Source organism: Hemitrygon akajei, chromosome 23 (genome assembly GCF_048418815.1).
Source record: "Hemitrygon akajei chromosome 23, sHemAka1.3, whole genome shotgun sequence".
Classification (NCBI taxonomy): domain Eukaryota; kingdom Metazoa; phylum Chordata; class Chondrichthyes; order Myliobatiformes; family Dasyatidae; genus Hemitrygon; species Hemitrygon akajei.
Window position 1 is genome coordinate 40,266,593 of NC_133146.1, and position 16,559 is coordinate 40,283,151.

The 16,559-nt window shown below is 38.5% G+C and overlaps 1 protein-coding gene across 5 annotated transcripts in view; it reads left to right on the top strand.

Moving 5' to 3' along the window:
* The window catches only part of cpeb3 (cytoplasmic polyadenylation element binding protein 3), a 106,610-nt gene that overhangs the window by 41,455 nt on the left and 48,596 nt on the right, over positions 1-16,559 (top strand). For 4 of the 5 annotated variants that reach the window (XM_073027489.1, XM_073027491.1, XM_073027488.1 and 1 more), the window contains exons 5-7: positions 13,020-13,043; positions 15,957-16,124; positions 16,215-16,304. In XM_073027489.1, coding sequence (XP_072883590.1) covers positions 13,020-13,043; positions 15,957-16,124; positions 16,215-16,304 — 282 coding nt within the window. The remainder of the gene's footprint in view (positions 1-13,019; positions 13,044-15,956; positions 16,125-16,214; positions 16,305-16,559) is intronic. The other variant, XM_073027492.1, reaches the window with a different exon arrangement.

A 16,559-nucleotide genomic window follows, 5' to 3' on the forward strand; every position in this document is an offset into this window, starting at 1 on the left:
GTTTGTACATTCTCCTCATAACTGCTGGTTTTCTTCTGGGAGCTCCAGTTTCCTCCTACGTTCCAAGGATGTACTGTACATTTAGGGTTAGTGAGTCGTGGGCATACTGTGATGACACTGGAAATGCCCAGAATTTGATTTGATGTGAATGGCGCATTTCACTGTATGCTTCTGTGTGACAAGTAAAGCTAATCTTTCTTTCTTTCAAATCTGCCTCAAACAAAATAAGGATGCAAAGTATAAAATACTGAATTAAAGATAATATATTTGCATAAAACGTATGTCCAAATGTGTTTATACAATTATTTGGACATATAGTGATATTACACTTAATTTCAAATTAGTGGCAAACATGGTGTATTGATGTGCTCTAGTTAAAGATGTCTTCTTTTTGGGCTTTTAGCTCCCAGTGGAGCATGGGTCATTGATGACCTCCCATCCCATTGTCCTCTGTTCTGAGCCAGTTTCTCGAGGGTAGACCAGCAGTGTCCCTGTCGTCTAATTTCAGCCATGACGTCTCTCCTCCATGTGTTCTTTGGACATCTGTTTTTCCTCCTTACTTGGAGATTCCATTTTAATGCCTGCCTGGTGATGTTGTTGGTTGGCTTCCTCGAGGTGTGGCCAATCCACCTCCATTTCCGTTTACATATTTGTATCTCTATGGATTCCTGGTTGGTGCTTTCCCACAGTGTCTCGTTGGAGTCAAGCCTCTTTAGATGACATCCATTTTGTCTCACTTAGTCCAAGAAATGACAGTTTGTACCTTTTCTTCTCGTTTACTATGATGGTGGATTTTCCTGCCTGGTACATGGCTCTCACATTCCAGGTACTCAAGGTAGATATGGTGACAAAAGAGTTGTCGCTGTGCAGGATCCTGATGACTTTCCCTGTGCTTCATCATGTGCTCATGTCTCACAAAGTCGATGGTACGGTTGAATCCATCAATGTTTCTGCAATCAGTTGTATCCACTGTACAGGGGATTGACCGATACAGCTTCACCAGAGCCCTGTTGGCTGGCCTTGCCTGTTTCCTCCTCTCAGGATGGAGACATAGGGTTGGACTTTGAGAGGTAGTTAAAGATTTACTAGTTAATTGTGTATGTGCACAGCAAATTGATCATTTGGCCCTGCAATTTGCAAATCTCATCAAGCAGGTTCCTTAGATGCCGTTCATTTTGTATATATATTTTAGAAACATTTGATTCCTTAAACTTTTGGTTGCTTGAAGATAGATTTATGGGCTCTATTAAATTGAGTATCAAAATTTTCTGTAGAAACAAAACTTGTCAAGGTGATGTGACTGTGAAGTGCAGCTTCAGGGAATGAAATTAAAGTTGCAATTTATATCGAAGTAGTGTGAAAGAATGTAGCTTGGGAGGAAACAATGAAATAGAAAAATATACTTAATGGTAAGCCAGGAACCTTGGGTTTCAGTGCATAACTCTCTTGAGTGCATATGTACTTAGGTTAAAAACTGCAAGTTCAGGGGTTTATGAGGCCTTGAGTAAAATAAAATAGCAACAATAAGTTTCAAATGCTCCATTGTATGATAACCATTGGGCTGATCTTGTTGGCTATTGCCGGTGCTTCTGACTGGAAATGCTGGTCATCAAACCTGTCAAACATGGAAGCCTAGGGCTGGCTGCTAGATTAAGAACACCAAATCTGGTTTTGATGCTGGACTGAGTGTCAGATAGGTTTAAAAATGATTAAACTCAGTGACAGCACTTGTAAGTGGTGTAGGTTGGTTCCTTCCTTCGTTAGCTGGCAGAATGTTTCCAGAAATGGGAAATTCGCCCTCCACTCTCTGTTTGCCCCTTGCCTCTCCAAAACGTGGTGCTGAGCTTTTGGGTCATCAAATGCCAGCAGGATTGGCCTTCTGTGTCCACGTCAGTTAAGTGTAGATGTGCTGTAAGGTATCGGAGCAGAATTAGACCATTCCGCTCATCAAGTCTGCTCCGTCATTCAATCAGGCTGATTTTTTTTTACCCCTTTCTCCTCCCTTCTCCCCATACCACTTTACCAAACAAAACCTATCAGTTTCTGTCATAAGTACCCAGTGACTTGGCCTCCACTATTCTCAGTGGCAATGAATTTAACAGATTCAACACCTTCAGTCTGAAGAAGTTCTTTTTCATCTCAGAACAAAGGATGTCTCATTATTCTGAGGCTGTGCACTCAGATCCTAGCTTATCTTACAAAAAGAAATCTCCTTTTGACTTGCGTTCTATCCAGTGTCTTCAGTATTTGGTAGTCTTCAACGAGATTCACCTCTCAAGCTTCTGAGCCCATCAGGTACAGATCCAGAGCCTTCAAACATTATGAAGTTTCTCAATCGTTAGAATTTTCCATACCCAGAGTCAATTCTTGTGAACCTCATCTGGACCATCTCCACTGCCAGCACATCTTTGCTTAAATATAAAGCTCAAAATTGTTCAAAATATTCCAAATGCAGTCTGACTAGTGTTTTATAAAGCATCAGCAGTACATTTTTATATGCTTACTTTTATACTCTACTCTTTTCCAAATGAATGCCCGCCTTGCATTTGCCTTCCTTATCACAAACTCAAACCTAAATGGAATTCTGTACTAAACTCCTCAAATCCTGTTGTATCTCTGATCACTAAATTTTCTCCTCACCTACACCTTTGTATTTCCTACGAACTCCATACTTTCCGAATATGTGGTAATGACTGTGGAAGCTGATTCTGAGAAGGGATTGATAAATGAGATTTGGCCAATTAAAGCTGCTGTAAAGGTTACATTCGATGGAACGATACCAAGGGTGGGAACAGTTTCAATATGGGAAATACATTGTTGTGGTTTTGGAGACCTAGAGGAGAAACAATCAGTTTAAAGTTATTGAGAGCAAGGTGAGAAGATTGGAAATGAAGTACACAAGATTTTGCAATATAGATTTTTTAATTTTAACCACATAGTGGCTTATACAGTGAGATTTGTTTAGTATCGCTAACTCTCAGCACAAACATGCACTGTTTTTATGCTGTAATAATATATGGTTTCTGTAGCTGTTTACCATTGAAACTTGTGTCTTGAAACTTTTTCCATATTTTGCATTCATCCCAAGGATGAATTGCAGACTCAGTGTGATTTAACTCATTTATTTGGTCCCTGGTATTTTGTTTTTCTTTTATATTTTCATTTCTTATTTTAATTGAAGCACTTTTTCTGTTAGTTGTGTTTTGTTGATGTATTATAGAGAATTTTTTTTTTGTTTTGATTTTGCTATCAGGAAGTGCTACCACTTATAGCCACTGAAATCTAGATAACAAATTTGATAATCCTATCGTGTACAGTATTTTGCACATGATCCAGTAGCTATAATGTATCCACCATGGAGCCTTCTTCTAGATATTTCCCTCTTCTGTGTTACTCTTTCTTGGCAACACTGTGCTGAATTTATGCAGTGTGTTCTCTGTAACATCAGTCTCCTTTCTATGATTGGTCACTAATTGCTGATCCTGGATAAACTATAATTGTGGTGTGACTGCTGCTTTGTACAAATTAATCATTACTGCCTTCAATTTGTATATCTGTTCCCCTAAACCAAAAAAAAAATTCTCATTGCTTTTTTCCACAGATAGCTTTGCTCATGTGGAATAACTGAAAGATGTACTTCAACCCTGAGGTCAATTTGTTTAATCTTGTCACTCTTTTCTACCTGCCACCTAAACTTCATTGCTTTTAGTGTTGTTTTTCCTTGTTTCTCCCAGGAGGCCTTACCCAACATCTTCTTATTTGTGTCTCCTCTCCATCCCTGCCATTAAAATAAAATCTTTAACACTCCTTGTATACCAACTTTATGTTTTAGTGTCATCAGCAAGTTTCACATATATGTGGGAATAGAGTACATGGAGGTCAATAGTTGGTTGTATTTTTACAGATTAGAGATAGAATTAGCACTGAGCCCAGAAGAAACCTACAGTACTTCCAACATGTCCTTCCAGTTCCAACAGGGCCCATTTAACGTAACTCCTCTGTCAAACAACTTATCTAAAGCAACACACACAAAATGCTGGAGGAACTCAGCAGGTCAGGCAGCATCTGTGGAAATGAATTTACACTCCATGTTTCGGCCTGAGATCCTTCTTCAGGACTGGAAAGGAAGGGGGAGGATGCCAGTTGAGAAAGGTGGGGGGGGGGGGGGAGAGGAGAAGGAGGATAGCTAGAAGGTGATAGGTGAAGCTGGGTGGGTAGGAAGTGTAAAGGGCTAGAGAGGAAGGAATCTGATAGGAGAGGAGGGTGGACCACAGGAGAAAGGGAAGAAGGAAGGGACCCAGTGGGAGGTGATAGGCAAATGAGAAGAGGTAAGAGATCAGAGTGAGGAATAGAAGAAGAGGGGAGGTGGAGGGAAAGATTTTTTTTACCAGAAGAAGGAGAAATTGATGTTCATGCCATCAGGTTGGAGTTACCCAGATGGAATATAATGTGGTGCTCCAGCACCCTATAGGTGGCCTTTTTGTGGGACAAGAGGAGGCCATGGACCGACATGTCAGAATGGGAATGGGAATCAGAATTAGAATGCTTGGCCACATATTAAAATGTTCTGTGTTCTCATGTTTATAACTCTTTATCTTGCTACAATATTTCATATACTGTATGTCCAAATATTTCCTCAGAATCTCATGGTGACTGTTTTAAAGTGGACGTCTGTACAGAATATATGCCACAGCATTATCTTTTTCAAGCGATTTGACTTGTATTCGAAGTATTGGAATCAGACCTTCTAGTGATTTTCCAGAAATTTCCAGTTGTGGTCAGCCCTTTAGAAATTTTACGTTAAGAATGCAGCACCAGTGGCTTGGCGCGGCACAGTGCAGCTCTGAATCTTCATCCATGCAAGATGCCACCCAGTCTCCAGAATGGTTTTGACAGTGAGTGAGACCCAGTCCCCAGGCTTATGAGCTGTCAATGCTGTGACTTCCACAAACATTCAAAGATCAGAATCAGGTTAAAATATTAAGGTACTTTAAAATTTAGCATCGCTTTGAGTTTTTTAAAATAAAGATGAAGAACGCAAACACTGTTGTACTCTTGAAAATAATCAATAAAAATAAGTCGAATGAAAAGATCAGCAATGTTTTCTGTGGTCAGTTGGTTTTTTCCATGGATCTCAATGGACTTGCCATGCTTGTATCAGCTTTGGAGCTGGGGTATTTTCCACTGGTGCAGCTGACATCTGTGGCCAATATTTAACTGGAGCTTCAGTCAGCATTGACCCTCTGCCCAGTTAAGTGACTGAAGGTCAGCAGATCTGAGCAGATTTCATAAACATGAGCCTGCATAACTTGAATGTTAGGTTGAGTTTGCCCACAAATGATATTACTTGACTGATCTACAATTAGGTTCCTTCTTGGGTAGTGGTGTTACCTTGGCTAATCTCTTGCATCATTTTTCTAAGAATTGAAAATTGTAGCTATTAAGTCTAGTCTATCGTTTTCTTTCTCCATAACTTCTGAGCAACCTCAGACATGATGAGTTATCTTTTCCTTTGGTTAGGGAACTTCTCTCTTTGCAATATAATGGCATAATTTTCAGTAATTCAAGTGTGATTTGCCGATTCTGTCAATCACTTTCCTCTTCTTATTCAAAATCATTAAAGGTTATCATGTCAGAGTCGAGTATGTAATTTCATGAAGCATGGGCAAGTTTTCCCCTCCAAACAGCACACAATAGTACCTTCTGGAATGGCCAGGGGGACATGGCCAAAGTTCAACTGAGCCCCCTTGCACAATAGATAAACGGACCAGTATCAATACCTTTAGTGGCTGTTTGTCTTTTAAACCGGTAAGGATCATGGAAACCTATCCTTGCTAGAGGAGCACCACAGCCGGGGCCATGAATTATATTCTTGATAATTTCCTCGATATAACCATACGTTTAGCAAAGTCCACTGACCTCAACTTTGCCGGACCATTTCTGGGTTTCACATGGGCTCTGAAGAGGGAGCCTGCGTCCTTTCTCCTTCCTCCGATTACGCGGTCCATTCTGCACTACGAGAGCAGGAGTCTCTGCAAGCAGAACGTTACGGTTAGCGTGATGCTATTACAGCTCAAGGCATTAGAGTGCGGAGTTCAGTTCCGAGGTCATCTGTAAAGAGTTTGTTCCCCCCGCCCCCTGTGAACACATGGATTTCCTCCAGCTGTTCCAGTTTCCTCCCACAGTCCAAAGACGTACCGGTTCATAGATTCATTGATCATTGTAAATTGTCCCATGATTAGGTTATGGTTAAGTAGATGGGTTGATGGTATATGGCTTGAAGGGCTTATTCTGCACTGCATTGCTACATAAAACTAAAGTGACGATTAGCGCAGGCTCTCCATTGCCTGTGTTCTTTCACCCCTCCTTTTCTCACTTTAGACAAACGACTGTACCTCCACAGACAAATCCATTAATTTGCGAATGATATGACTGCAGGTGGTCTCATCTCTAATAATGACGTGACCTGCTCTCAGAGGTGAACTGACTTGCAACATGGTGTGGTCGTAACAACCTGGAACTTAATGCCATCAAGACAGTGGAAATGAGGATTGACTTCTGCCGAAATCCACCCCCTCCCCACCCCAGCTGTCTTCTCTTTGCAAATTAATGATCAGCTGTGTCCATGGCTCAGTCACTCAAATTCCTGGGGACTGCCATTGAAGTGGGACCAGCATGTCACTAGGAAAGACCAACAGGGATTGTTCTTCCTACACCATCTTAGGAAACTCAACATCTCAGGGCGTATCCTGATGAATTTTTACTCAGTCTTTATTGAGTGTTGTGACCACCTCTATCACCGTTTGGTTTCCCACCACCTCCACCCTCTCCAGGTCCAGGTTACAGCGAGTGGTCCAGTCAGCGGAGATCATTGGCTGCCAGCTACCAACAATAAAAAACCTGTTCATCACCAGAGTGAAGAAAAGAGCTGAAAATTCTACTGCTGATTTCCTCCCACTCTCGCAGTTACCTCTTCACCAAATTGCAATCAGGGAAGACTCTACACGTCCATCACCACATGTCATCTCTGAAGCTCTTTCCTGTAGCTCTCCAGCTTCTCAGCAAAACACACTCGGGTGTAATACCCTAAATGTCCCTGCACAACACTGGTTCAACATTCTTTCCTGCTCTCCTTGTTCAGTTGATAATTATTGAGTGTGTTCATATGTTCACATTTATTTAAGTTTGATTATTGATGCTTGGACATGTGATCTTTCTACTAACTGTTGATTGCTTATGGTTTTTTGCACTATGGCCTTGTTAATTGTTGTTTGCCATTGTGTTGTCTGTTATGGTATTGTCCTGTGTTTTCTGCTTGGCACTGGACCACAATCAACTCTGGTATGTTTCAGATACTGGTAATAAAGTGATTCTGATTCTCATTCTTAAAATAAAAAGTATGTACAGGAGCATCACAGGCATATTGCATCATAAAAGTAGCATTCTCAAGAAAAACATAATCCTAATTATGCACAATTTTTTCCAAACAGAACACATTTGGATTAAAAGTTTATTTTAATGCAGAGCTCATCGTGTTGCTAAAGTGTAGTAATCAGGAGTGTGCCAGTTGGTTCAAGAACTGAATGACTGAAGGGAAGTAGCTGTTTTTGAACCTGGTAGTGCAAGTTAGGTGTCTGTACCTCCTCCCTGATGGCAGTTGCAAGAAGATCCCCTTCTCCCTCAAATCAGTATACATACCTATCCAGACTGGTTTCCATTGTTGCCTCCATTGTCACTGACATTCTTTGCAGTGGTCACCATAATGATGCTCATATCTCTCCCTCTTTCCCATGGTCATTTTGGTATGTGGTTCCACCTCTATGGGTCAGCATACACTTAGCAAATGGCTTGCCTCTAGCTTTCACATAATCAGCTCCAAAGTCTACCAGGGATTAATTTTAGATTTCTTTCCTCATCTATATGACTGATCGCATCTCTGACAGAAACTGAACTTCCACAAGGATGCTGCCAACATCGAGCTTTTCCAAACTCTTTGTCTCGTGACCTGTAAATGAGTGCAGATATCCCACATTGGAACAGAGAAGGGACTGAGCAAAGCTATTTTTTAGTTTGTTTTGGAACTGAAGGGTGGCTGCCAAAAATAAAACCTTTTGCCAATTGTTAAGGGTCAGCCAATCCTTTAGCTAAGATCCTGTGGAACATAACTAGTGCCTGTTAGCTAACTTTGGAGTTTAATTTCAGATTCAGCAGAGAGCATTTCCTAGTCCTTATTCAGTTGGCGCCTGTTTGATGAATCAGATCCATTCCTCACTGCTGAGGTCCTGCTTGTTGATAAGGGTATTCAGGAAGTAGTGCTATTCAAATTGGCAGCCTGAACAAACTACATAAATGAAACACACATTTTTGATGTGTCAACCATGGCTTGTATTGGGGGGAAAAACTGTCAAGGCCATCAAATAATGAAAACAATCAAAATGATTCTGAATACCATAAACACCAAAGAGTTGTTGGTGGGGGAGAGCTAAGATAATTAAATGCTAAAATTGAAATTTTTTGGGTGCTTTTCAATTGAATTTAATCTTCCTTTGTAAGCGTTGCTCTTCACTTCAAATGAATGGCAAAACACACACTCCTCATCAAATCAGTGCAGAATGTTTAGGTGGTTTCCCAGCCATAAATCCATGGGGATTACTGTAGCTTTACTCGCTTGCTCTGAATTCCAGCAGAGAATGTATTAAAAAAAACTAGTGAACTGTTGAACCCAACTGTGAGGGCAGTGTTTGTGTTGAAATACCAAAGTTGTAGTTATCAGGATCAGGTTTAATATCACCACCATATGTCATGGAATTTGTTAACTTAGTGGCAGCAGAAATATAGAAAAAATAAATAAGTAAATCAATTCCAGTAAGTATATATGTATGTATATTAAATACTTAAATTAAAAATAGTGTAAAAACAGATATAATAAAAAAGTAAGGTAGTGTTCATGGGTTCAGTATCTATTTAGGAATCGGATGGCAGAGGGGAGAAGCTGTTCCTGAATCACTGAGTGTGCACCGTCAGGCTTCTGTACCTCCTTCCTGATGGTAACAATGAGAAAAGGGCATGCCCTGGGTGATGGGGGATCTTAATAATGGCTGCCGCTTTTCTGAGGCGTCACTCCTTGAAGGTGCCTTGGATACTATAGAGGCTAGTACCCAAGATGGAGCTGACTAATTTTACAACTTTCTGTAGCTTCCTTTAATGCTGTGCAGTAGACCAAACTCTCATACCAGACAGTTTTTGCAGTCTGCCAGAATGCTCTCCACAGTACATCTGTAGAAGTTTTTAAGCCTTTCAGGTGACAGACAAAATCTTCTCAAACTCCTAATGAAATATAGCTGCATCAATATGTTGGGACTAGGTTAGATCCTCAGAGATCTTGACACCCAGGAACTTCAAATTGCTCCCTCTCTCCACTTATCCCTGAGGATTGGTTCGTGTTCCCTCTTCCTCCCCTTTCTGAAGTCCTCAGTCAGCTCTTTGGTCTTACTAATGTTGAGTACAAGGTTGTTGCTGTGACACCACTCAACTAGCTGGTATATCTCACTCCTGTCTGCACTCTTATCTCCATCTGAGATTCTGCCAACAATGGTTGTATATCATCAGCAAATTTGTAGATGGCATTTGAGCTATGCCTAGCCATACAATCATGGGCATAGAGAGAGTAGAGCAGTGAACTAAGCATACACACCTGAGGTGTGCCAGTGTTGAATGTCAGCAAGGAGGAGATATTATTACCAATCTGCACAGATTGTGGTCTTCTGGTTAGGAAGTCGAGGATCAAATTGCAGAGGGAAGCCCAGGTGCTGTAGCTTATCAATCAGGACTGTAGGAATGATGATGTTAAACACTGAGCTGTAGTCAATGACCAGCATCCTGACATAGGTGTTTGTGTTGTTCTGGCCATGACCAACCTCTCAAAGCATTTCATCACCATAGATCTGAGTGCTATTGGATGATGATCATTAAGGCAGCTCACACTGCTCGTCTTGGGCACTGGTATGATTGTTGCCTTTTGAAGCAGGTGGGAACTTCTGACAGTAGCAGTGAGAAGATAAAAGTTGTGTAGAGAGTCAGCTGAGTAATCTCAAAATATATAACTAGTATCTAAATGAGCACTAAAAATGCCAAGGCAAGGAAGACTATGGACTAATGGTGGGTAAATTAGTACTTAATGGTTGGTATGGACATGGTGAGTCAGAGGCAATTACAGTTGTAAATGTTTCCTTGCGACATTTGTGTTATTGTGTCCTCCTTTGGATGTTCAATTAAACTGCACTGATTGGCATGAAAATTTGACATTCTGCGTTCAACCTAAAACATCAATTACAGTGCTCATCTCAACTTTATATAACAGTTTCCACCTCCATACTTGCCGTCCTGTTGCTGCTAAAATCCTTATACACTTTCTTCTTATCTAGACATTGTTTCCAAATCCTCCCAACCTGAAAATCATCTATACCTCTTGTGCTCTAATCCTTGTTGATCCACCTACCTTAGTTTAACGTCTCCCTAAGAGCATAATACTTTTAATCTTCAAATCCAAGTTTCTTCACATTCTCCCTGCATACTCCTCAACAACCATCAATATGCTTAGACCATTCAAATATTTCCAGCCATTGGCCTGGAAGTGTTATCATGTTTGCTGTTGTGTGCTGGGGCAGCAGACACCAACAGAATCAACAAACTCATTCGTAAGGCCAGTGATGTTGTGGGGGTGGAACTGGACTCTCTGACGGTGGTGTCTGAAAAGAGGATGCTATCCAAGTTGCATGCCATCTTGGACAATGTCTCCCATCCACTCCATAATGTACTGGTTAAGCACAGGAGTACGTTCAGCCAGACACTCATTCCACCGAGACGTAACACTGAGCATCATAGGAAGTCATTCCTGCCTGTGGCCATTAAACTTTACAACTCCTCCCTTGGAGTGTCAGACACCCTGAGCCAATAGGCTGGTCCTGGACTTATTTCCACTTGGAGTAATTTACTTATTATTTAATTATTTATGGTTTTATATTGCTATATTTCTACACTATTCTTGGTTGGTGCGACTGTAACGAAACCCAATTTCCCTCGGGATCAATAAAGTATGCCTGTCTGTCTGTGTTATGTATCCTAACCTCTTCTGTTGTCCTTTGGTGGCAAGGCTTCAGTTCCATTCAATTACTTCATAATTCCCTCTACACAATTCATTGCTTCTTTAAAGGCCATCTTCTGCAGTTGTTCTTTCAGTGCCTCTGCAAATCCCCCCATGAAATATTGGGCTTAATTCTTTGTTGAAGTGCTTTGGGACACTTTAATGATGCTTTGTTGACTCAATGTCTGCTCCCTGTGGACCACCCCACTGGAGGCAGCAGCTTCTCACAGTCAGATTTGCTCAGGTAGATGATTTTAATATGAAGAAAGCTGACATTTGCTTTAAATATTATTAATCCAAATAAAAGTTGTTTTGGCAATATTCAACTGTATCGTGAACAGAGGTTAATACATGATCAGTGCAGACAGATCTACAAAAACAAGAGTTTCTACTTTCAGGTGTCTGTGATGGATGGAATTTGGGAATATGTGACAAAAGGGATATGAGTAGAGTAAACTGGATTGACAATAAGACAAGTAAAGAGAAAATAGGGAAATCCAAAGGAAAGGTTAATGGAAATAGAATCATACTCGTGTATATTTAACAATTTGAGATGATCATTCCATTACCCCTAATCAGACTTCAGTGAATTGAAATGTAAGTTAACTGTCTTTTCAACTTTAAGCACAGATTTCCTTTGTTTTTTTCTCTTGTTTTTGAACTACCAAAATTGGTCTTTGATGTCCGTACATTCATTATGGTTACTGTATCAGCCAGGTGGTCAAGGGTAATAAAACACTTTATGGGACAGCCACAATTCTGCTTCTATGTTGATTAAAGAATTAAATCAATACAAAGCTTATAGCCCAAGGAAGTCTTGTATAATGAGTCTGAAATTGAATTAAGTATTTTCTGCAAAGCAGAAACCTGCAGGAAAAAATCAGGTTTTGGCAATACACATTAACCTTTCCTACAGATCACTGCTAATAGGATTTTAAATATTTAATAATATGGTAAGTTTATCTTTGAATATACTTTATAATAAAAAGAACATTTTTTTAAAAACTCGACTTGGTGTTTTACTTGAGCTAACCTGGATTATTGTGATGAATCGCATTTAACTATGTGAAATCAAGTTGTTGTGGGCTTCTCACTTAGTAAATTGTTTGTGCTTCAGTTATGAATTACAAGATTTAAACTCCCTTCTATTAATTTTCACTTTGCTGAAGCCCTTTCTGGATTACCTTAAAGATTTGACAACTGTGTTCACAAAATCAAAAGTTTATGTTTAATTAAGTGAAATCAAGTATACTTTAAACACTCAGAAATGGAACGTTGTGGTTCATATAGATACCAACAACTTTATTAACTTGGAAGGTATTAGTAATGTTAGGGAGCATTTAAACTATATTTAAATGCACTTTTGCCCTTTTTTATACATAGTATGGTTATGAATGGTTACAAAACAGTCTTAATCAAAGTACGTGCTCATTATTTTTTCCCAAGTAAATCAAGCTGTCTTAATTCTGTTGTAGGGTTAAAAGTTAATTCCTCAGTTAGAAAAGTTGATTGCACAAAACTAATATAATTTCTCTGTTTAGTTATGTATAAGATGATAGGCTGTTTCAAAGAAGTATGACTGAAATGTTTTAGTAGAAGAAAAATTGGAACCTGTCGGCAGCTTCTTCCAACCCAGTTTATTTGTGCGTTTGTCAAAGCAATGGAGATGGTAGTTAAAAAATTCAAAGCTAATTTGGTGAGAACAGATCAAAAAAGATCAGGAAAATTACATGTTTTTTCAGTATTTCTAAAACACCTCCACAGGTAGCTTTGACAATGAACTGCTTCATGTCATGATTTTTGTACACATTTCATAAAAAGATTACAATGTTTAATAGGTGACAGGACTACCCAATTTTTCTTTGTTTACATGCAGCAAGGACATTTGGGCGACGAAGAGGTAAAGTAACTTTTAATACTCAAGTGTTTGCTTTTCCAATCGAATAACATTTCAATGCTACACTGGAGTGATTAACATTTTCCAGTTGCTTTTATTAACTTCTGGTTAATTACCACAATTTTAATTTACTTTCTTATTTTTTGGGATTACCACAAATACGTAAGTGGTTTTGAAATTAGGTGTTTCCAGTTTGTTGTTTTGAAAAATCTTTCAGAAGTTCAGACAAAATCAGTTTGTATTTTTAAAGATTCAGGAATCTAATGGGGTTTTAATTGTGACTCAAATATTGTTCATGAGCAGTTAGTTTGATAAAATTTCTCAGCTCTCCTTTGAATCTAGTATTTTGTTTCATAAAATGTACTTGTTTTTGTTGTTTAAGTGTTTTTTATACATTTGATTTATGGTGTTCAGAGGGAAGTGTTTCCCCACAGAAGAGAGACAGGGTCTATAATAGAATATCCCATGTTTTCACTTGAGACTTTAATGCCTTCTGACTGTATCCATGTGGACAGTGTGAGTAGCAGAAAGAAATTAGGAAAAGGATATTTCAGACCTGGGGAGGAACCAATATAAATATTCCTAGTATTTCCTTATAACTTCCACTTGATTTCCATTTAAATGGGTAGCATGAAGGTTTGCAAGATGCACTTTCAGTTGCTATAGTCAAAACCATTCAGGAACACATTCCTTGTCTCCTACAGTAATCCAGAAGTCTACACATATTCCCTTGTAGTTCATTCAGAGCAAGCCACCAAAATTGAAACATCTATGTGCTTCTATTTAAATGCACTTATTCAAATGATTTAATTGAGATACTTAACTGTTGTCTTCAATTTGTTTATCTTAATTGAAGGTATATGGAATTTACATTAAATATATACTAATTTAAATTTAAAAGTCATACATAGACTATAGAGTACCGTATGTTAAGGCATGTAACTTGGGTCAAGAATCTGTGCTTGATGCTGTATTTATAAAAAGATAAAAGAATCATGGTAAGTTAATGATTTAGTTTGGGCATTTTAACTCATTTATGGTGTCAGAAATAATGGTTGATAATAATCTTTTGTTTTCTTCTGGACTGGAGATGAGACTAATGGGCATAAACAATAGTTACAGAAGCAAATTTAGGAAACACTTCCAAACACACAGGGTAATAGCAATTCGGAAAACTACCACAAGTAACAGCTGATTCTTGGTCAGTTATTAAATTTAAGTGTGAGAGTGATTTATTATAAATCAAAGTCATAGGGATTTGGTATCAGGTCACAGAACAGTCAAGATCTTAATGGAGAAGCAGCCTTGAGGGGCTAAACAAACAAAATCTGTTTCCCGTGTTCCTATGTTGCCAGATCAATAGATGGCCTGTATGTTTGAAATTTGTGCTTTGGTGAGTTTTATTCTATTGTTTAAAAACTTTGTCTTCTAGCAATTTCCATGAAAGGCAGCAATTTTGCTTAAGGAAGGTTCTTAAAAAGCTCCCAATGGAACTTAACTCTAATACCATGTTAGCAGCATTCACTTGATATAAGACAAAGTGTTCAAACTGTATCTCAGGAATTGGTAAATTTATTGAGTATTGGTCAATGTCTTATTGAAACTCCTTGCAGAGGTTTATTCTACCTGAAGCAACATTGCTGCACAAAATTCTACATGGAAACCTAGCTAAGATCTGTCCACTTAACCAAGTAAATATTGATGAGATTTGCAACTTAAACACTATAGGGCAGTATTTATCTACCATTTAAACACCTTGGCTATTCTAAAATGGTTAATCTTCCATTGCCTACATAATATGCACATCCTGTGGTTAAAATATTAATTTCTGAATAAATTAATTTCAGATATTATTTGTGAAAGAACTGTCCACAGAATATTCACAGCTATCTAGTTTCTCACCTAAAGTGACTCCTCGGCTTAATACTTTAACAATCAGAACAAATTTGGGAATGCCTATCAAGGCCTGCTAAATCTCTATAACATTAGCAATTGTTTGTTAGCACAATTCGCTTATGGTTCCTTGAATGAGATGCTGGAAATGCAGCAATTGCTGCTTGTGGAGCCTTGCAATTGATATGTTGCAATTGAAACTGGTGCAAAGGGAAGCAATTGGATTGATATTTCTTTCTACCCTGAATTAATTGTTAATTCTTATTTTTTTTAAATTACTGCAACGAATTTATAAATTTTTTGAAGATAACTTCTAAAATTACATAATTACGTGGGCTGGCTGGAATTAAACGGTTGAAACTGTTGATGTTTATATTGCTATTTCTCCATTCAGATACATGAATGCTGTTTGCTTGACATGGGAATGTTTGACTTTAAAATAGATTTACATGCATACCTTGAATATTTTAGTCAGCAGATTTTTCTTATTTTCAGTGCAAACATAATGTCAACAAGTTTTTAATGACCATTTACATATAATCTTTTAATACTCTTTCAGTATGGATCCAACAGTTAATTGGAATTGAGCAATTCATTAACTGTGCATTGCTACAAGTATACTTGTCTTCTTCCAAAGAGTTCGTTGCAAATCGCCACACTTTTAAATTGGTGTTGAACTTTAAGCAGACTATAGAATCCAGAGATTTTCAATTAAACGTTCATACAACACCGAAGTTTAGGTCCTCCTCAGGTTTTATGTGCTTCCTTTTTGTGACAAACAGCTGTAATAGTTTTGAACTTTTTTAACTTACTTCACCAGTATCACCTTTTAGATACTGAGAAACAATGTAGTAATATGACCTGTAATTAAAGAAAATATATTTTTCCTCAGTTGCATCTTCATGCACACAGTGGTGACGATGCAAAGTTTAGGCCTGTGGGAGAGATGGGAAACATCAGTTGAACTTCCAGAGTAATTTTCAGGCTTGTTTTCACTAGATAGAAGTGTAATCTGTTTTTCAGGTCGTTCTTCACTCTTTCCTATTGAAGATGGTTTTCTTGATGATGGTCACGGTGACCAGTCTCTGACATCAGGTTTAAACTCTCCAACCCGCTGTCAGAATGGTGAAAGGGTGGAACGTTATTCACGAAAAGTCTTTGTGGGAGGTCTACCTCCAGATATTGATGAAGGTAATTTTAACTCTTGGTGTTATTGTGTGGAAGTAATTTTGGTAGATTTAATTTTTTTTTGTAAAATCCTGTTCATGGTGTCTCCTGTAGATGAAATCACAGCTAGTTTTCGTCGATTTGGACCTCTGGTAGTGGATTGGCCTCACAAAGCTGAAAGCAAATCATATTTCCCACCTAAAGGTAATGAACTAATTAAACTCTTGAAGAGACATGGATTTGTATTTGAAACTTGTACATTGATTACAATATATTATATCTGCTATTATTAATTTAATTAGCAAAATATCTGTGCTGGATATATATTATAAATTAGAGTCTATTAGAATAATTGTAGAAGGAAGGATGTATTTCTGGTGTTATATTGGGGAAATGCATTTTGATGTGTGCTTCATCTTTGTAAAGGAACCATGTGTCACATTTTGTGTAGTGAGCTGG